This window comes from Ixodes scapularis, unplaced genomic scaffold (genome assembly GCF_016920785.2).
Source record: "Ixodes scapularis isolate PalLabHiFi unplaced genomic scaffold, ASM1692078v2 PGA_scaffold6__148_contigs__length_123643588, whole genome shotgun sequence".
Lineage (NCBI taxonomy): Eukaryota > Metazoa > Arthropoda > Arachnida > Ixodida > Ixodidae > Ixodes > Ixodes scapularis.
In genome coordinates, this window is record NW_024609881.1 from 94489943 (window position 1) to 94510768 (window position 20826).

The window sequence follows — 20826 nt, forward strand, 5'->3', positions numbered from 1 at the left end:
GCTTATTCTTTATTTTTCAGTCAAATTTGTGGAAAATACGTGTTTACTACAATTGAATTGCCGCTCGCTTTTCTTTGTTTTTTTACAGTTTAGCGAATTTTGTGCTAAGCCATTACATTTATGCTTAAATAAAACACTGGTTACAACTGAAAAATCACCGCGCAGCGACAAATTGAACTACTGTAGCTTCTTATTTTTTTTTTTTTTTTTTTGCCTACACAATGAAATAGCATTTTCGTCTTGCTCCAACCCAAAACGTGGTTTTGGCTTGGCATATACGCAGTGGCGACGGTAAAACTTATTTGCGTTCGCAAAGTTTTTTTTTTGCGTACGCTAACCTAAAACCAACTGCTAATAGTGAGTATTAGTATAGCGCACAGGAGCAAACGCAGGCACCGCGCGTAAGCTTTGCGTGTCCCAACCGCACACTTGCGTGGAGCTCAAACTACGTCTTTGATTGGCGGTGGGCGACGGCACACGTGCGCTGTATATTGAATACTAAAATTCTCTAGCGTCTCCGGCTTTGAACGTGTACAACTCTCTCCAGAGTTCATGCAATGCGGAATTGGATCTGTACAGCCTTGGAGCTAGGGACAATTTAGAAATCCATCAGAACTTCACCAGAAAAAGGGAATTACGTTACATGGAAAGACAGAAGTAGTTTGAACCGGTCGACAGGTGACAAACACATTTTCCGAGACATTTCGGGCACTGGCGTTGGAACGTTACTATTTTTTCGCTAAGGGGTTTCAAACAGATGTCGCGGAGGAGACAATATATTTTACCCTTTCCAGCGCAGTTTTGAGAATGAAACTTATGAGTTCTTAAAGTCCTATATATATTGTCACGAATGAAGTTGACGAGAAGCCGAACAATGAACTGAAGGATAAAGGTTTAATTGGCGAACTTGTGCCAAACGAAAATAAGTAACGGAAGAGCGTCAAGGCAGCAGAAAAGCGGGCGGCGATTCGGCGGCACTACAGAGCGCTAGCGAGACTGACTCGACAAGGTCGCGGGCAGCTGCTTATCTACCTTGCGTCACTATCTCGAAAGTTCGACAAAAAAAGTTCGAGCGTCGCGCGCTCGGGGCGTGGATGAACTGGCACTTTCGAGAATAACAAAGCAGAGGGAAAGTTATGTCTGGTGCGAGAATGAACGCGAATCCTCTATACTCCGTTTCAAACATAGCGTGCGACGTAGTCAAAGCTAGCGCGCCGGTTTGCACAGCCGACCGCGACTACGTTCGCTCCACAGAATAGTGCGGCCCCTGAAAAAAAAAAAAAAAGTCGAAAAGTGTACGTCTTTGTAGCTAGTAACTAATAGTGGCGTTATGATTTCGAGGGAACACCATTCTTTTTCAATAAAAAGGAAAAGATAATGTAAACTACTCCAAATTATTTTCCGTTTTCGTTCGTGCGGCACTCGCACTCGCTTCGGGTTTTCGGGTTGTGCGGCCGGTGCGGCTGCCCCTGCTAAGGTGTACTAGAACGGGGAGGTGTGCCGACCGCTCCGCTCTTTCCACGGGGCGCAGGTGTCCCTCCGCTCAAATGTTCCGCAAGGCTGTGGTTTGGCGCTGCTAGGCACAGCGGGGCTGGGAGGCCGGTGCGGTGTGCGACGCAGCGAGGCTGGCGTGGCGCGTTGAGTGCGATTGAACGTTGTTTTTTGGGGTGCGCTGCGTACTTGTGTTACTGTATGGTAGCGATTCTTGTGCTGAACTTCCAAGGAACTGACGACGATGTCGAAAAGAGCCAAGAAAAAAACTGAGCGGTGGTGTTTTGTGCCAGGGTGCGACGCCGGCTACAATTCCTGAAAAGAGAAACACTCACTCTTTCGAGCACCAGCCAACGCCTCTCTTTTTGAAGAATGGGATCGTGCAATTCCAAGGGCGGATAAACGCCTTCAAGAGAACTCCGCCGTCTGTTCCCAGCACTTCGATGACAGGTAAATTCTAATTAAGTACGGCGTCAAGCTGTACCCCGCGGTCAATATGACCGTGAACAGCATCTACGCTTTGTTGACGGCATGAAAGTTTTGTAACAAGTTCTGGTCAAGACGTAGGCTAGAAGGGAAAGTTTAGACCTCAGGCTACGTACTACCTGCGTAATATTTGAAAGGTTGAGAGTTAATGGAGCTTCTGGAAGCCGTAAATTAGCAAGAAGGCAGATAGGTGTTCATTTTCATATTGTCCGCGATAGTACATGTAAATAGAAGCTGACGTACGCAGTAAGGGTGGCGGGAGTCGTGCTGATAATTTTCATATCTTTTTTCAGGTACATACTACGTGCTAATCGCCTGGTTATTGATGGGAAGGAAGTATTTCATCCACGAGAGCGACCGACGTTGCGGGCAGACGCTGTACCCACCATCTTCCCGAACTTACCAAGTTATCTCACCAAACAGCTGCCAAAAGAACGCAAGCGAAAGGCGAAGACTTCTCCTCAAGGTCCACCCCAAAACAAAGTGCGCGTGGGCTCAGGTGATGTCGAGGAGCTACCGGCAGCGCAAGTAGAAGAGCCCCAAATTGATCAGCATGCTGCTGCTTCATCTGCTGTCTTCACTGCCAACTTGCACTGTCCTTCTGATTTCTGGTCAATACAATTGTTTTCCGACAGGCCGTGCCTCATTTCCTACCAGAAGGCAAGGTTTTTGCCAGAGAGAAAGCCACCATTATTGTTAGAAAAAGTGGTCCTCTTTGAAACGGACGAAACCAAGCGCACACAGTGCATGATTTATCTCAATGGACTTCTGCATCAAGAGAAGACTGTCACCAGTGTGTCAGATGCTGATGATGTCTTGAACTGTGTGGACAAACTCAGGCTTTGTGCTGGTGGGGGAGAGAGCAGAGAGTTTTCGGTGGACATTCAAGGGACTTCGAAGCACCTCTTTGGGACTCGACTCTTCTCAGATAGATGCATGGGAGTGGTTACTGGTAAGAATTTCTTCACAGACTTTGCTAGAATATCTGTAATGTTTTAGAGTATTGACTGATGGGTCTGTTATATTTTAGGTGATGGCCAACGCTCCTGTTTAAGCTGCAAGTACTTTCGGCAACTCCTAAAAGGCCGCCAATGGAGGGTTAAGACAAAAGCAAAACGACCTTTGGATACTGCAGCCAAAAAACTTGGGCGTGCTCTAAGAACCCTCAAACGAAAACAGAAAGCTGTTGTGACATTGCTTGAAAGACTGAACAAAATGAAGGCACAAAATGAGCAGATCTGCAAAGAAGCCTTTGAAGAACAGGTAAGTAATTTATTTTGGGTATAAATGACAGAGAATTCACCTCGGCAGCTCTGAGTCAAATAACCTTCAGCTGAAAGGCACATAAGAGCACTCGACAGACTTAACTAAGCAGTTGCGCATAGCACTGTTGCTCTTCTGGAACGAACCCTCACATGGGTGCGGTTAAAGACTAGGTATTCTTAAAGCCTTTACTATACATGCTGCTTAAGCTGAGCTCTCACAGGGACATAGCCCTGCACAGCAAGGAATTCAAACCTTTAAGGGGGAAAACACAATATTTTGCTGGACAACTGCCATCCTGTCAACTCAAAATATGATATCCTTAAGAGCAATTCAAAGAACAAACAATCAGACCTAGTGGTCTGGTTGTTTGTTCTTTGGTCTCTATTGCAATCTTCAGTGCTTTAAAGTACATTCATAAACCATTATTTTCTATTTTAGCTGAAAAAGTTGCCAAAAAAACAACAAGAATCTGTCCGAGCATGCTTCGAGGCGTCGAAGCGAGCATCTATGCGAGGCTACAAATACAACCGCGACTGGCTGCTTGAATGCATCATCCTTCGTATGAAGAGCGCTAGACTCTATGAGCACTTGAGACGCCACAAGATCCTCGTGATGCCAGGACGCACATGCTTACTGCAGTATGTCAAGGTATGTGCATTTGCCTCATTCTCAGTTTTCAACATTCACAATTTTGCTCATGTTTTTACTCATACCTCCAGAACTTCAAGGCTACTTTTGGTTTTAATGGAAACCTCTTGCGAGCGGTCAAGGCAAAAACTCGAGCTATGGACGAGATGAAACGGCATGGAGGACTCGTGCTAGACGAAATGAAACTCTCCGCACACTTGGACCTGTCTGCATCCTCAACCATACAAGGATTTGTCGACCTTGGCTCGTTCACTCCCAAGGATCAGAGGCACACCAAGGCAGACCATGGTCTTGTCCTTATGTTTCAGCCGTTTGTGGGAAAGTGGACACAAGTCATAGGTAATAATTCATTCAGACTAGAATGGTCTATATCTTTCTAAAGTGGTCATGATATATAATTTAGCAAGTTGAAATATTCTGTAGTCAGTAACAGGTCAAGAAGATAGGACGAGGGAGAGAAAGGCTGGAGAGGAGGAAGCAGACAGAATGCTGGAGGAGAGGTTTTCTCCTCTCCTTTCCCTTGCCTTAACTTCTTGACCTGTCACTGAATCGAATTACAAAATTTTCGAAGGTTACTAAGATGTACAATGATAATAATGGTAGAAGTGGGCTCTACTATTTCGAAAACTAACTTTTTGGCGAACATCAGAACGGTAGCTGATATTATGCGAGAAGCCCCGAAGGTGCGAAGTTGCTTAACAAATGTCGGATCTGGTTCTGATGCTTCCCGATGTGTTCTTTCGATACTTAGCACATGTTTAAATTTTTGTATAGGAGAACTGTGAAAAAATAATTTCTGTTTATATGTCTCATAGGTGTGTTTGCATCAAGTGGAAACGTCAAAGCTGATCTTCTGACGAAGATTGTAACAGAAGCTATAATCCTGTGTGAACAGTCAGGCTTACTTGTCGACTATGTGTGTTGCGATGGGGCATCCTGGAATCGTGCCATGTGGCACAACTTCGGTGTTCACGGTTCTGCCACGTCAGTGCGCTGTAAAGCTGCCCACCCCAGTGATTCGAGTCGCTTCGTCTACTTCATATCTGATGTGCCCCATCTGGTCAAGTGTGTGCGGAACCAGATGATGAAGACAGGTTTCAACACACAAAATGGAAGGGTGAGACATCAAACTTATATAAATTTTTTAATATTAGCAGGTTTTATGTGGTGCTGTAGGGCCTCCCAAATTGCAGTCATTATTAATCTGAATGCTGGAGTGGGTTCCAACTTTAATGCATGTTCATATTCCCTAAAGGTGCACTGGGAACATGTCGTAGCCACGTGGAAGTGTGACCGAAGCGATGTCACACTGAAGGCCGCCTACAAGCTCACCCGAGCACATGTGTTCCCGAACGGCTTCGAAAAAATGAGGGTAGACTTGGCCTTTCAAGTATTCAGCCCTTTGATGTTGCGGGCATTCATGGTGCACCAAAAAGAAGTGGAGCAACACTATCCCAACCTCAAGGTGACCTACGAGTTTGTTGCCCTCATGGTGGATTTCATCAGGGTCATGACGTCACGATTTCCTGCCAGAGCTCTCAGGTACGCCTTATTTCACAGCTTACAATGCTGTTTTATTTTTATTACGCTTAAATACCTCTTTATTTCATTGCAGGCCAGGCAAAGCCCAGGAACATGTAATCGACACAGTTCTCGCCTATCTGGATGATTGGGAAAGACATGCAAACGGGAGGGGGTTCCTGAGCAGAAGTACGTCTGAAGGACTTAGGGTGACGCTTCAAAGCACCAAAGAGCTGCTTGCATATCGGACGCAAAAAGTGGGCTTTCAATACCTAATGACATCCCACCTGAGCCAGGATTGCATCGAGCGTTTGTTTGGAATTGTAAGACAATCAGCAGGTGCCAATGACAACCCCACTCCAGCACAGTTCTGCGTGATAATGAGGTAATGTATTGTATACATGTGAACATGTATTTGTAAAATTAAAATTAATTTTTCCATAATGTATACTCATCAAAACATTTGTTTTCACTCACCCTGCAGGTGTCTCAGTTTCTGCAGTCTAGTAAAAAGCACTCGGACTGGGAATGTGGAGCCTGGCGTCTTAGAGTCCTTGTTGTCTCCTCAAGCGGATGAAGTTTCAGGTCGAAGAGACAGCCCTGAACCTCAGATGGACATCAGTGACCTCGGTGCAGTGGACAGCATAGTGGACCATTTACCATGTGTTAGTGAGTCCAGTGACGCCCAGCTCATCTACTATGCAGCTGGATATGCTGCTCGTAAAAAAATTTCGACTTCAAAGTGCGAAGAATGCAAGGCACTCTGCCTCTTGAAACAATGTCAGGTCCCTGAAACCCTCCCTGCAGCTGCCACAAAGGAGTGGGACATGGGGGGCTTGCTGTATCCCTCGAAGGAGCTCTACAAGTTAATCCTCACCCTGGAGAACAAACTGACACAAGTGTTCAGCACCTGCAAGCTCCATGCAGGGCTCATGGTTGATGTAGTGAGTGCTCTTGGTGGCCTTCCGAGGATTGGCTGCCCAGAACACGCAGAGTGTCTCACAAAGGAGGTGACCAAGTTCTATTGTGTTACTAGATTGCACTTCTTTTTAAAGGGAAAAAACAAAACTGACGCGGAGAAGAAGAAAAAGATGCAGAAGAATGTGTGACAGGTTGATACGGCAGACAAGCAAAAAATGTTGAAAGCTTGCGAGGTTTGATGAAAAAGGGACTCGTGCTGCTGAATTTTTATTACTAGTTCTATTTGTGTTCCCATTTTTCGTAGTATACTAAAATAAATGAATATTACAAATTGCATGTTTCAGAAACTGGCTGACAATTTTGAGACCAGAGTTCCCGCATAAAAAGATTATAGTGGTGCTGCATATGAAAAACGTTCAATAATTTTACATGTCAAAAAAATTTGTTATTGAAATTATAGTCTGTTCGCTATGCAAAGGGGGAGCGCTCTCAAATCGGGACTTCAATGACTCTGCGTTTGCTCTGCTACATAACTGCGGTCGTGTTCCTGGAAGAATGGTTGTGCCGTATAAGCGCCTGTCCAAGTCCGAAACTCAGAGTTGGGCTCGTTCTAGCGTGGGCGCCGTAACGAAGTACGGCTCACCGTAGCTCGAGCCACATGAAACGTAAACTTGCGCCAAAAAATCCGGGATCCTGGGCTCGGAGGCAGACCAAGTTCTTGGCTGTATGAACATACAACCCAATATTTTTTTGGCACACTGGCTAAATTCTTTATGTACAGCTGTAACGTTTGAAACCGATTTCAGCAGACTAGATTCCAGCAATCTAAAGTTCCAAGCTGCAGCAATTTTATAGCACAGTAAAAGAGGAAGCACCAGTGCAGCTGATGATGCGATTGCCGTCTTTTGCCGCGCGGCCGGCTCGAAAGCCGGCCGCGCTCTTTCACAGCGCAGTGAGATTAAGTTGACTATCTCAATTCAACATAGTATAGAGAGCTTTCAGAACAGTAGAGAATACAAATACAACCTAGTCTTCCTTAATTGAAGATCACCCGTTTGCTGCGACAACGCCTGCGTCGGCTAGCCTCTGCCTAGCCTGGCTGCTCTGCTCCGCTGGCCCCGCTGTGCCTCGCGGCGCCCCCAAACGGAGTTTTTGCACATCGCGACGCTCGCGCGGCCTCCGGATGGCACACCTCCCCTTCTAGTACACCCTACCCCTGCCTCGCCGGTTTCGAGAAGATGGCGTCTTACGCGGGAATGCTTTCTTTTCCTGCTCGGATATTTTCGAAGATCCGTTGTGTGAAGATCTCGCAAAAGTGCAAGCAGGTGATCGCCAACGTGTACGCGAGTTCAAGAACGTGTTTCCCGGAGACGTCGGTCCGTGAGGTCCTGGAGACAGTCAGTAACGACACCGGAGTGTCTGGCAAGGTGGCGTCCCCGAAGCGAAGACCTCGCAACGTGAAAGTTCCGAGCACGCAGACCGTGTTGTGAACTGCCTTCTGTTATTTCTGGTGTTGAAATCGGCCTTATGGCTTCAAAGTGAAACAAGCTTCAAGAAGGAGCTGTGTCGGTGATGAATCGTGCCTACGGCTCCGTCTGCTTGCGGGACCTTACAGCAGCCGGTGCCCATGATTGCATTCCGAAGCGTCTGGGTTCTTCTGCCTGCGGGACCGTAACCTTGGTCGGCTCCGTCTGCCTGAGGCACCTTAACCTTGGTCGGCTAAGCAAACGACGCACATGCCCGTGCCTGTATTCCGAGGCCCCTGCTTTCCTCGAAAAGGAAACAACATTCGATCCTGATCTCGAGTGCCGTGTGTTGTGTACGCGTCTATTGTGAATCACTCCCGGTTCATGGGGGCGCCGGCACCAGAGCACCGAGATACTGCCGTCTGGATGACTTCTTCCATACACCGGCGAGTATTCCGATTCTGAAGGAAACTTCCATGAAGTCACATCACGTGAGGGAATGCGAAGCCGTCTGACCAATGGCAGTGCGGTCCCCTAATCACAGTATTCGTGATATAAAGGACCGTCCACCACACTCTCAAGGTACTCTCTGATTTTCACGCTACCATGTAAATAAACGGCTTTAAATAGAGACGCCCTGGATCTCGACCGTTCTTCCGTTTTGACGAGGCCGGCGCAAGTTCAAGCGGAACACCAGCCCCTAGTCTACCTTCTTATCAATAAAAAACGACAAAAAAAAAAGGAATTGAAATATGCACTTCCGCAATACGCACAATCTTGCACAAAAAATAGGTCAAGGAAAAAAAAAAAAACCTTTGCGCTTTAAGTGGATTCGAACCACCGCCACCGAGACGTCGGCATCGCCAGAGCAGTGCCTTGTACCGCTCGTCCACGAAATCTCGCGGAGTAACACATTTTTTTTTGTGTTTTTTCATGCGCACTACTTCAGTAGCTTTCCCAGCGTTGCACGCGATGTTTGAAACGGAGTATAGAAGTCCGTGACCGAGCGTTTGAGAAACGCGAGGAACACCATGACGGTGCGCTCTTGACGCTGCCGGCGCACCTCGTGGTGCGCCGGCAGCGTCCGGACTTAAGCTGATGCAAAAAGTCTCTTCTATTCGGCCAGAGAGCTATTGAACTATACTCGGCGACAACTTTTCTTGGCAATGCAGTGGAAGGTACGTCACGGGTCCCCTCTCCCATTTCTAGCGTACGCAGGCTCTCCTCCTCCCCTATTTCCGAAGAGAGGAGGAGAGCCTGCGTACACTCAAAATGGGAGAGGGGACGCGGGGCGTACCTTCCACTGCATTGCCAAGAAAAGTTGTCGCGGAGTATAGCGTCCTGCAGCAGCGGCGCAGATTGGGGGGTTGTGGGGATATTTATACAGCGTGTAGTTGGTCAGCCATTAAAGTTGCGACGAGTCAGACGCTGTAGATGAGCAATCTAGCCAGTGCGGTACTACCGCTAGCCTGGGGTCTTTAACGTGCACCACGCAGTAGTGATACACGACCGCACGCCGGTACGATGCTCATCCAGATCGAAACGGGCAGGGGTGGGGCTCGACCCCAGTATCGCTGGGTTCTGCAGCGCGAGCTTTCGCTCCACGCGCGTCGAGCGGGGTGTGCGCTTTAGCCCACTCGGCTACCGATCCCCCTCTGCGGCGCAGAACCAGTGCAGCCACCACGCTAAGGCTGGCGCTGTCATTGGCTTCCGGAGCGGAAGCACAATGAGGCATCTGCATCTGTTGGCTCTTGTTTCTTCACGCCACGTCGTATGCTATTGATGAGACCTTTCGCGTTTTCTTTGTTTTAAAGTATATAAACGAATTTTTTTCTTTGAATGTCTCTTTATTCGACGGTACCAAAAATGTCTTCAACGCAAAATACTTTTCTGTCTGCATTTTAACTGTTACCGTTCGCTTTCTGTAGTTCATAAGCAGGGTGGCCAGATGCGCCCGAGTGATTAAGCAAATAGTCGTCCCCAACCAAGCCCAAAAAAAGCGGCGTGACCTTCGTGAACAAGCCCAAAACAAGCGAAAGTTAAATAAATGTACACATTCTTGAAAATAGTTTATTAATAATAATAAAAAGAACTGGTTAAAATACGAAGACGAACTCGCTGAAATACGAAGTCAGCGTGCCATGCCACTATCCGCCGAATAGTGGCATTGCACGCTCAGTAACATGCTATTCACCCTCCCTATAACATGCCAGCTTGAGCCCTAGTTCTGGTATCGTTCTTGAAGGCGACGACTTGGTGAAGCCCTTATGGTGGTCAAACGTGCGCTGGAAAGTGGCCGAGAGTTCCTCACGTGTTTTCTTGTTGTCATGTGCTGAACGAGGTCGGCATGATGAGCGCGGATCTCGCACTTGCACGCTGCTTTTTTATCGTCTCTGGTGACTGGTAGTAGCCAGTCCTTCAGCTGGGTTTTCTTTTTCCACTCTTTACAATATATTTTCGCCATACTTCGATCACTTTGAAGCCATTTTGCACAAAATACAATGGCAACTAGACGCGACGACCGCGACTGCCGACTGGCTGGGCAAGGCGCAAAAAACTTTGGGAGTGGATAGTACTTGTTTTGTACTTTGTGACGGACGGTAGCTTGCGACACGGTCAGGCTGTTTTTCGCGTTTTTGACGGCAAACGCGCTTTCAATGAGCATGACGAGCAATAAAATAACAATATTTGCGGGGAAAACGCAAATAAACCCAAAAAACGCGACAAGCGACTGGAAAAATCTACTAGCGATTTGGTGAAAAAAAAAAAGCCTAAATCCGCTTATAATAAGCGGAACTGGCCACCCTGTTCATAAGCGTTCGTGTCCTTCGACTGTGTACGCCACGATAGAATTTACATTCATTTGCTAAAATTAGATTCATTCCAAGCCTTTCGAGTTTCGCATTTCGATGAGGTTTGCGGCATCAGCATTATTTGTCTCGTCCGGAGTAACTGGAGGTAGCGCGCGGTAGTGGTCACTCCGAAGACGGAGGCCTAACCAGAGCGTCGCCTAGGCGACCAAAACAGTAATCGACCGTCACTTTGACGTCAAGTTAAAGCGTTTATTCCGAATCTCAAGATGCACCTGGAACTACCAAGCCATGCAATGCCGAATCTCGACGTTGCTTTTCTTTTTTTTTCTTTTTTTCAGGCCCGTTAGTGGGCGGTTACAGATACCAGCGAAAAAGCATGCAGTATTGTGCTCAACTACGGGGGTATAAGAGGGCCAATGTACTAAAGCGCAGACTTCTGCATTGTATCGGAGTCGTCATTCAGCATCCAAGAGCATCTGAAGGTGGGTGCTATCAAGAGTGTAACACTTTTCCAGTGTGTTTTAAGAAGAATATCAACACTGCAACTACCCACGTAGCATCAAACAATAATTGCGTGAGTTAATGTTGCACCACTTACCACAGGGAGGAAAGCCTTCGCGAGCAGGCACGTAAGACGCATTCAGAATATCATAATGGAGCTAATTCCCACGCTGTGTTAGGATCTCGAATCTGCGTCCACTACGGGTACGTTATTTCTTTCAATGATAGGAAATGCAGCCTCCGTCTCATCGTTATTATTAAGAATCGCAAACATTTGAGCAAGAGCTTCGTGAAATGGCACCGCGAGCAGAGACGGACAAGGAGTGTCGTCTGCTCTCTTTGTCTGCTTTTGCACGGAGAGCGAACTGACACCAAGGCCGGTGCAAAGTTTTAAGGAACTGGGTCTGAACTCGTTCAGAACTGGTAGAAATCGAACACGCCAGTGCAGCGGCCGTGCAACTTCCCGTTGAATCGAATGCGCCCGTTCCTGCACTGCTGTACTAGTTCAACCAGTTCAGGCGAATCGAAGAGACCATTAATGTGATCGATGATCGCACACGTATACAAGGACGATGAGTGCCATGACGGAGCGAAACAAGTCTTCTGCTAGAAGACCGCGTGCCTCCTAATAACGCAACCTTCCTAAAAAATAAAAAAAAAAAATAAAAATAAAGGGAACGCATTGGACGAAGAGCAGGCAACAAAGATAGCTCATCTTCACCAAGAAGCTCCCACCACTTCCGCTTCCGTCCACCGAGCATAGCTCGATCTTTTCCGTTGCCGTGTAAGGAGAGAACGGGCGTGCGCAGAACTCCTGCAAAAGAGATCCAGTCATCTAACGCATGAATGCAGCTGAATGGAGACTTTTGGTTGAATGAGCAAGACGCGCGAGAGAGCGTAGAAAGGGTGCTTGTCCCCATTTTGCTGTTCGAAGCCGAGGTGTCTCGCACTGCCAGAATAGGGTGACGCGCGCGGTACCCTAACTTCTCTCATTAACGGGGAACCCAGGTCTACCTTTTTATCCGCTCAATGGTCCACTTGGCTCTAATGTTCACGCTGCACGCGCCGGAAGAAAGGGAGCGAATTTCTCTCGGTGCGAAAGCGTCACATTATGCAACGCGATAGACATCCAGCACTAAAGTTTGTACAGGAGACTAAATTTAGAAAAGCGTTCAACTCATACCCTGGAAAGCATTTCCAGTTTAACGGCGGACATGTCCAGTGCCATGGAGGCAGACTTGTACCGTACGCATTACAAGTAATCAAATTACTTGTAATCGATTACTTTTTGGAGTAATTTTGTAATCAGTTGATTACTTTTATTAGGCAGTAATCACAAGAGTAATCTGATTACTTTTTGAAGTAATAAAATTACTCGTAACCGTTACAATTTGTCCACGGGACACCCCCCCCCCCCCCCCCCCCCCCCGGGCACACGCCTTTTTTTATGAAATGACAAAAATAAAATTTGTTTTTTTGTTTTCAAACGGAAAAAAAAATATTTTTGCGGAGCTGTAGGAAACGAGGTCAATCTCTTTCTATGTACAGTTTCTGTGGAATGTCCGCTTTTTTTCTTTTTTTTTTCGAGCTGGGACTGGGAGTGGGGAGCCACAGTGCGTGACAAAGGTCATTCAGGGTGAAGTTTGATGAAGCAGAATGTAGCTTTGTGAGTCCTTCACTCTAAGAAAAAAGGGAGCGCGACTTAGTCCCTCGGGGGACTAAATGCGCTGCCACCACCATTAGTCCCCTAGGGGAGCAACTGTAACGGGAGCAACTGTTGCGCCCCGTCAGTTAGTCCCTCGCACTAGCACCGTTGGGACTAACTGTTGCACCCTTTCAGTTACACCTCGAGGACCAACTGTTAGGCCCTTGCACTTGGTCCTTTGGGACCAACTGTTACACCGTTTCAATTGAACCTCGAAGACGAACTGTTAGACCCTTGCGCTTGGACCCCTGGGACTAACTGCTACACCGGTTCAAATGAACCCCGAGGACTAACTGTTAGGCCCTTGCACTTGGACCCCTGGGTCTAAACGTTGCGCCCTTGGATTTAGGCTTCTGGGACTAAAGGTTTATTTTTTTCATTTGGTCCCGTGCCACAAATCTCCCGAAACGAATTTGTGGAGTTCAGGTTAAAAGTAGCTTTATTGCCTCGTAGATACACATCGCATTCAAGGATGACTGAAGTCAAAGTTCCAGGGCGGTAGAATCCACGATAAGGCCAGATTCCGAAGAGCGCACTTGCGTCGACGATGGCTTGGACACTGGGACGTCTGCCCAAGTCGGTCGTGGTCCCAGCACCGCTTATTGGGGCTCCGGCAGCTTCTTTCCTGTTTGCGAGGAATTTGGATTATTAGTAACAGGGCAGCATTAATACCGAATCGCTTGACAAATATATGAGATATAAGTTATAACACACGCATAATAAATTAACAAATAGGCTGCATAAGTGATACAATGGTTCACATCCAACACGCAGTCTGTTGACAGCAGACCAGCGCAATATTAGATTTTAGTAGACCGTTCGCTGCGAATTACAGACCCAGCGCGTTCGTGCTCAAACTATGCTTCAAAGTGACGGCATGATCTCCCGCCATCAACGCGAAAGTCTAGTGTACAATCGAATAAATGTCTCCATTAATGCCGGTTCTCACACGCAGCGAAGCGCTGATGTAGCGCTGCTCACGTGTCATGAGCTACTTTTCGTCTGCCGTGAGCATGAGTTTTGTCGGTGCGATACAAAGCTTTTGACCGATCCCGTCAGCACGCACTTAGCGCATGGTCAGCGTTATGCCTGTAGCGCTCCGCTGCATGTGGACAGGCGTTTATGGTCAAGCGATCCTGCCAGGGTCTGCGAAACACACACACACACACAAATAAGCCATCGGTAGAACTGGCGTTTCGCTCGATACGATAGAATATGAGGTCTCTGTGCCGCATAACAAAATCAGCAACCGGGGTGCCAAAAAGAATAGAGCATGGCGCGCGCTTTGCAAGCTAGAGAACGCGCTCAAAAGAAAACACTTTCTGAAGCCACAGTTAATAAATACACCATAAACAGAAGCACTTCGACATACCTTAATCGAGTTCCCTTGGCTTGCGACGTCAGAACAGATCAAGTGCAGTGCTTCAGTACCGCGAATCCAAACCCGATCCCGGCATGATCGGAGACGACACAAGGCGACCAGCCTCCGACGAAGGCTGTATTTCGACTTTCAACTTACTAAAAACAGGTTCTTTTCAAACAAAGACACTTCCGTTTTCCCGACGGACCCCATCTGACCAACGCCCAACCCTCCGCGTGTACAAGGAGCAAAGAATGCGGGGTAGGGGATTGGGGGGAGGGGGCAGTGCGCGCAGAAGATAATCTCTTTTCCCACTCCCACTGCACACGACACAAGGACACCGAAGAGCTCCAAGGACGGGAGACAGTCGCCACTTTCAACACGCCGGTCGAGTGACCTCAAGCAGACACTTTTTTTTTCTTTCTTTTCTCTTTCTCTCTTAAGCATTTTCAACTTTCTCAAGTGGCTTTTTTTTTTTTTTTAGTTTGCATTTGTTTTGTATTAGTAGGGTGCTGCCAGGTGTGACGTTCCGGGCGTGGTTCGTTCTTCGTAGTTCATCTGGATTGTTTTGGAAACAGCGACGACGATGGCATGAAGGCGTCTGGATACTGCCCCTGAATGTGCTCTTTAAGTGGAACGTGCCGTGCATCAAGTGTGTCGTTGCGGATTTTAGTTCGACATTGGACTACCCAGAAAGGTTTGTCACACAGAGACGGAGGCGCGTTCCCACCGGCGATGCGATCTGGCCGCGCGATAACTTCCATCGCAAAAGCGACCATCGCGGGCAAAAAGCGACGCGATTGGAGCAGTCGCTTCTCGACTCAACTTTTTTGCGATGCGATCTAGTCGCGGAGCGGCTGAGCAAATCAACGGCGTTCGGAGCGAGAGTTTTCGACAAACGACTCGCCAACGAAGGCGTTGGACTCGCTTATCGCACACGCCGGTGTGACCATCTAATTTTTTTTGCGATGCGATCTAGTGGCATCGCGCGACTGCTTATATCGCCGATGGGAATGCTCAGTTTTAGGGATTGAAATGACCATTTATTCTGACTGCGAGACTCCGGTGTTAAAAGCGTGGCTTCTACAAACTGTTAAGTTTCATTTTTAAAAGAAAAAAAGTGTTAGTATTTGGAGGTGTTGCGTTTGGATGAATGCACATTTTTTGCGCGAAGGCAAATTACGTAAATGGGACTTCTGGAATGTCAACAGATCGTTTTTGAGGAGATAGTTGGAAGAAGTCGAGTCAACACATTCGTTCACTCGCTTTCACACAACGCGTGAAGCTCTACCCTGCAATGTCTTAACGTTCCTGGCACATTAAACAAATTCGCCAGTTTCGTCCGAGTTTCGTCAACACTTTCAGCCGTGCTGGGCTGAGTCTCGCCGATCCCCAAGACAAGCGAAATAGCATCCGTCCTCCTGGCGAACATTCCATTTGCATTCGGGGACTAAATCATACAGATGCACCCTGTCTGAGGGGGACTAATGGATGCTTTTGCTCGCGCACGCCTATCGGTTGGTCCCAGTCGAGCGCAGTTAGTCCCCAGCTTTTGCGCACGGTACCTAGCTTGAGCCAGATGGTCCTTTCGAGGAGCAACTGGGAGTTCAGAGGACCAAATGCTGCCGTTAGTCCCTTGAGGTCAACTTTTTTCTTAGAGTGTTCGTTCAAACTAGCCCCCTCACACACACACACACAGAAATAAAATAAAATCCTGCTTAGGGTACCTACTCGCAGCCCATAGGAGAACCAGAACCGAAGAATGCCTAAAGCGAATGCAAAATATAACAAAGGCAGTTGAAATATTTCCCCATTTCCCCTACGTGGTCTTTGAGACAAGCAATGTTTCCAGTTGAGAAGTGGTCGGGGTGATCTCTTCCGCTAATGGATACTACACATGATCCGTTTCAAATCCTGGAGCTGCTGCTCTTTTGTATAACATGCGAGCTCATCCACATGTGAATAATAAAATGAGCGACGCAAACTTTGAGCGACAACGCTTGCTCAAGCTTAACAAGATCTAGAACCCCCTCCGCTTCCCCCCCTCCGCTTCCCCCCCCCCCTTCCCCCCCCCCCCCCCACACACACACTGGCGAACGCCCAAATCATTAAACGTCTTCAAACGAATTCTATGCTTGTGTTCGCATTGTGAAGGTGCACCGACCACGAAGAGGGAGCCAGTTTTTCTTCTTCAATACTTGTGCAAATGTGAAATATAGGTTGGAAGTAGTTCATTGTTATGAGCGCTAAAGATGTGTCTTCACACAATAAAGTAATCGGAAAAGTAACGATTACTTCTTTAAGTAATGTCCAATTACTTTTGCCGTCGAGTAATCAAGTAATCTAATCGAATACTTTTTAGCCAAGAGTAATAGTAATTGTAATCGATTACTTTTTTTTAGTAACGTGTACAAGACTGGGACGGCCCCAAGGGTGCGCAAGTCTCTCCGGAAGCGTCTTTTTGGTTTCGGTCATCGTCGGCGACGTGTCACTCCATACCTGACGCCTCCTGCCGGCTTGATCTCTGGTGACGTCGCGTCGCCTCCAGAAGGTTTTCTACTTCCACGTCCAGTGGAGATTGGTTGCCCACGGACATCCGGGCGTTGCCGTGCGGCAGGGAAGACAGCCGGCGCGGAGACGGCCGAGTCAAGCTTTGCAAACGCTTGCGGCCGATCGACGCTTTCAAGTCTCGTCTTCGCACCTGAATATATGGCCCAGGAGGCTCGTGAACCACGAGATTCCGATCGAGCGGTGGATAAACACACTCTCTCAAACATGGGAACACTAAGAGCGGCTCTCACACCGCGGATGTATCGCCGAGAAGACAGTCTGCAGACAATGCCTGAGGCGTCTTGGGTTGGGTGGCGCAAGCTACCGTTCGTTAGAAAGGATATAGCTATTAACATACATACATACATCCTCCTTGTATATGAGGACGGTCGTTTCATGTTGCGCGTACGAGTACTGTCTGCGAGGCATGTTTGAAACGTATATATGTCCACAGGCTTGTGGACATATACTCTTCTGTCGTCGTACATCTGTACCTATACCATCGTGTCTCGTGTATGTGTGAACAGGTGTGACCGCCGATTAAAACGTATCCTGACACAAACTGCGCCGCTTTGCGCGGCAATTTACAAACCATCTTAAGAGTGATACAAAAAAAATGTTACGGAGGCTTACGTCTTTTTATACTGCGCAATTAGAGCCCAGCTCTTGAGGTGTTTCGGCTTTTGCGATACACAGTGGTAAATAATTTGACAGATAAATATATCTATATTTATACTTATATTTTGATATTTTTTTGGTTTTCGTGTTGACTGTAGGCTAGAGAGGACGAGGAGTGTATGCGATGGGTTCCCCATAATGCAGCAGTGCGCGCAGCGTGTGATTGTGGGATGTCGCAGAAATACATGCTAATTGAGTTTCCGCGTTAAATTTAGCGGGTGAGTTGAATGTTTGCATAGGTTGTGTGACGTCTCACAATACAGCGCTCAGAGTGTTTCTCTGTGGGACGTCAAAGATCTATGCACTGATTCGACTTTATTCGCTAAATTCAGTGGGGAAGTTAAATTAGCACCTAGGTCTGCGACGTCCCAATATGCAACGCTACGCGCGTTGCATTGTGGGACTCTTAGGTATTTGTTTCCGCATATGGCGGTTACGCCGACGGTGACGCCATCATATGCGGGAATGGCTGGATAAGAGCTGCACTCTAAAAAGTCGAAATATGTATTTAGCTGTCATGAAACGAACAATAGTGTGTCCTGATCAGGGTGTAAGATGGACAGGTGGGGAAACGAGAGCCAATTGAGCGACCGGATTGTGTCCCCCTCGGTTTTTTCTTTTTCTGTGGCACCATCTATGTGGAGCACCGCGAACTCTCACACCGGGTGGGCGACCGGTGGCGACCGGCTAAACTGACGGAGATTATTTCTCGTGGATTTTCAATGAAAGAATGTCGTGTTCTCGGTTTATTTTGCGCACTCTCCCACAAAGTTCAATGCAAATTCGAATCTGATTTTTTTTCCTCTCGCCGCAGCGCCATCTGTCGCAAATCGGGGGTACCCGCAAGCAGACGAGTACACAATCCGGTCACGGCGCTGCGGTAGGCTTGTATGGGCCGTTTCCCCACCTGTCTATCTTACACCCTGGTCCTGCTGCATTCTTGACACTGGTAGCAACGCGGGGCCGGCGGCTTTGTGACTGCCCTAAGAGCGCCAAATCGTGGTGGGAGACGGCGCTGTCATGCAAGGAGCCGTGCCGCCATCAGGTTAATGCGACACACTTATGGTTCGCGTTATCCGATTGTTTAGCGTCCTTCAAAGATGCATAAGGCAGTGAGAACAGACACAAACATCCACCGGTGTGTAAATCTGTGACAGGCGTTATAAGCTTCATGCGCATTTTGAGGTAAGTCAGAACCCAGTCCTTTTCTTTGTACTGAGAAGCCTGACAAACGAGCGTTTTGGGGGTATCTGTCTCAGAGTTGCAAAATGAAGGCAGTGTTGGAAAAATGGCAGCCGCGATTGAGAGACCGAGATTATTTTATGAAGTGTGTTTTCGACCTTTGTTGTATTTAGTGCAATGGGCGAAAGGACAAATTTGATTTATTTCTCGTTATTTCATCCTGCCGCGCGACTACAAGCGCAATAATCGGCGCTGTATTTCTTCTAAGTGACAAAAGTTACATGAATTTCACGGTTATTTGCTTACGGCACAACGTTGTTGGCACTCCTAGGCTTTTCTTTTATGAAGTTCGCATCCCTTACGTAATGCCCACAGCCCAGATCGTCATCTAGAAGAACAATCGAAACCTGATAGAATTATAGCAAATAAATAATTTTCTAATCGTGTTTGTTTTTCCTTTTTAATGCCGCCATCAAATATTCAAGTAATGGTGAAGACGTAAAAAAAAAAATAATAATCTCAAGACCTTTGTTTCTATGGTTGTCTCGTCGAGTTAGGGGATAGTCAAACGTTCTCTTATCGACTTAGGACGGGATCTCTTGTGGCACTAACCCAAGTGGCATATTAACCACCGTTCGCGCTATCAACATTTAAAAACAAGAATGTGTAACATTGCCTATATCGTTTTCGTTTTGCAAACTGTGGCGCACACTGTAAGCGTATTGCTTACGCAGCATAAGCCTATAGCTTACGCGAACGCAAGTAGGGGGGGGGGATGGATTCTGTCCGACATCTTTGTTATGACGGTTTATTTCATTGAGTTATTTTATTTTCTAACACCTCGCCCTACCACGAAAACGAGGACAAATTTTGTTTATAAGCCAGCAAAATAAAATCAGTTTCACTTAAAGGACACATGCAAAGGAAAATTTTTTTTTTTAAAACGGCTTAGATGGAAAAAGGACGCCATAAAACGATTTTACAACGAAGGAAAAAAATTTTACAGCTATATTTACGGCGGAAAACGAATTTGTAGTTGGCGCCCGCGGGCACCGCGGAAAAGTGGTCCGTATTTATCACGTGACTGGTCTTTATTTATCACGTGGTGCTTGCGCTCTTTCGGAAGCTTCCCATGGCCTCTAAAAGTAACTTATTCATCTTTGTTTGAAGTATAACAGAAAACCAAGACGAATAATTAACTTTTAGAGCCCAAAGGAAACTTCTGAAAAAGCGCAAGCAGACGTGTTAGACCTGTGCGCCGGTCAGACGACGGCGGCGGCGCCCCGAAGCAGACGAACGTGTGCGGCGGCGGCGACGGCGGCTTGGAGAAACGCGTTGAAGCGGCGTTCGCACAACGCTCAGCGTGCGGCGGCGACGCACCGCGGCGGCGCGCGGGCCTACCACGTGACCAGCGGCGGCTCCCGCGAGCGCCAACTACAAATTCGTATAGCGCAGTAAATATAGCTCTAAAAATTTTGTTTCTTCGTTGTAAAATCGTTTTATGACATCCTTTTTCCATCTAAGCTGTCTAAAAAAAATGTTTTTTTCCTTTGCATGTGTCCTTTAGGCTTTTTTTCTGGCCACTTACTGACTGTCTGGAGAAAGGGGGGCTGCTTACAGGTCTTTTAGTCATATACGTTTGCAGTGTGGTTTTCTTCTTTGACTTGTGTACGAGGTGCTTACACTATTTTAGAAATTGTTTGCCTCAAAGAGCAAAAAATTACTTACATAGTTTTTTTTTCTTTTTTTTTTACGAATAACTCAGTCATTTTTAGCAGCCTATAGTCATCGTGATGTAGTACAGTTCGGCCGTGCTTCCTTCTAAATAAGCATATATGCATATTTTTAGTATTTTTAGTTCGCGTGATTTTGCGTTTATTTTTTTTTTCATCTCTCCGCTTGCTATTTTGTTAGCGTCATAATTTTTTTTTTTTTTTTTTTTACAATGCCTCCATTACACTTTCTGGACTGTTCCAAAGATGTGATTCTTTTATTGAGAGACGTGTACAAAAGCATGAAGTGCTTTATTATGCTACTCCCAATCCCAAACTTTTCTCCCTCCGTTCATGCATTTTCTGCTAAATTTAGTGGGGTAAATGGTGTTGCCTGCGTCACCTGACGTCATCTCCCCTATTCGTCCTGCGGAAATTGACGGAACGCGACCTATACGTCAGCTCAGTTTCCCCGCTAAATTTAGCGAGGCGAAAATCCCGTCTTATGGACAAAACATCAATTTCG

The 20826-nt window shown here is 47.0% G+C and overlaps 1 protein-coding gene across 1 annotated transcript; it reads left to right on the forward strand.

Annotated features, from left to right (window-relative positions):
• Positions 1-1479: 1479 nt before the first annotated feature.
• LOC120840815 (transposable element P transposase) lies at positions 1480-6576 on the forward strand. Its single transcript, XM_042294420.1, has 9 exons — positions 1480-1941; positions 2271-2929; positions 3008-3240; positions 3682-3891; positions 3963-4230; positions 4707-5008; positions 5147-5433; positions 5507-5797; positions 5897-6576. The coding sequence occupies exons 2-9, from the start codon at positions 2725-2727 to the stop codon at positions 6519-6521; spliced, it is 2421 nt and encodes an 806-aa protein (XP_042150354.1). The 5' UTR covers positions 1480-1941; positions 2271-2724; the 3' UTR covers positions 6522-6576.
• The last annotated feature ends 14250 nt before the right edge of the window (positions 6577-20826 follow it).

Coding starts and splice junctions, on each gene's coding strand:
- LOC120840815 (XM_042294420.1), top strand. CDS start 2,725: ATGATTTATCTCAATGGACTTCTGCATCAAGAGAAGACTGTCACCAGT. Junction 3,241..3,681: donor AAGAAGCCTTTGAAGAACAG/GTAAGTAATTTA, acceptor TTTCTATTTTAG/CTGAAAAAGTTGCCAAAAAA. Junction 5,009..5,146: donor TCAACACACAAAATGGAAGG/GTGAGACATCAA, acceptor TATTCCCTAAAG/GTGCACTGGGAACATGTCGT.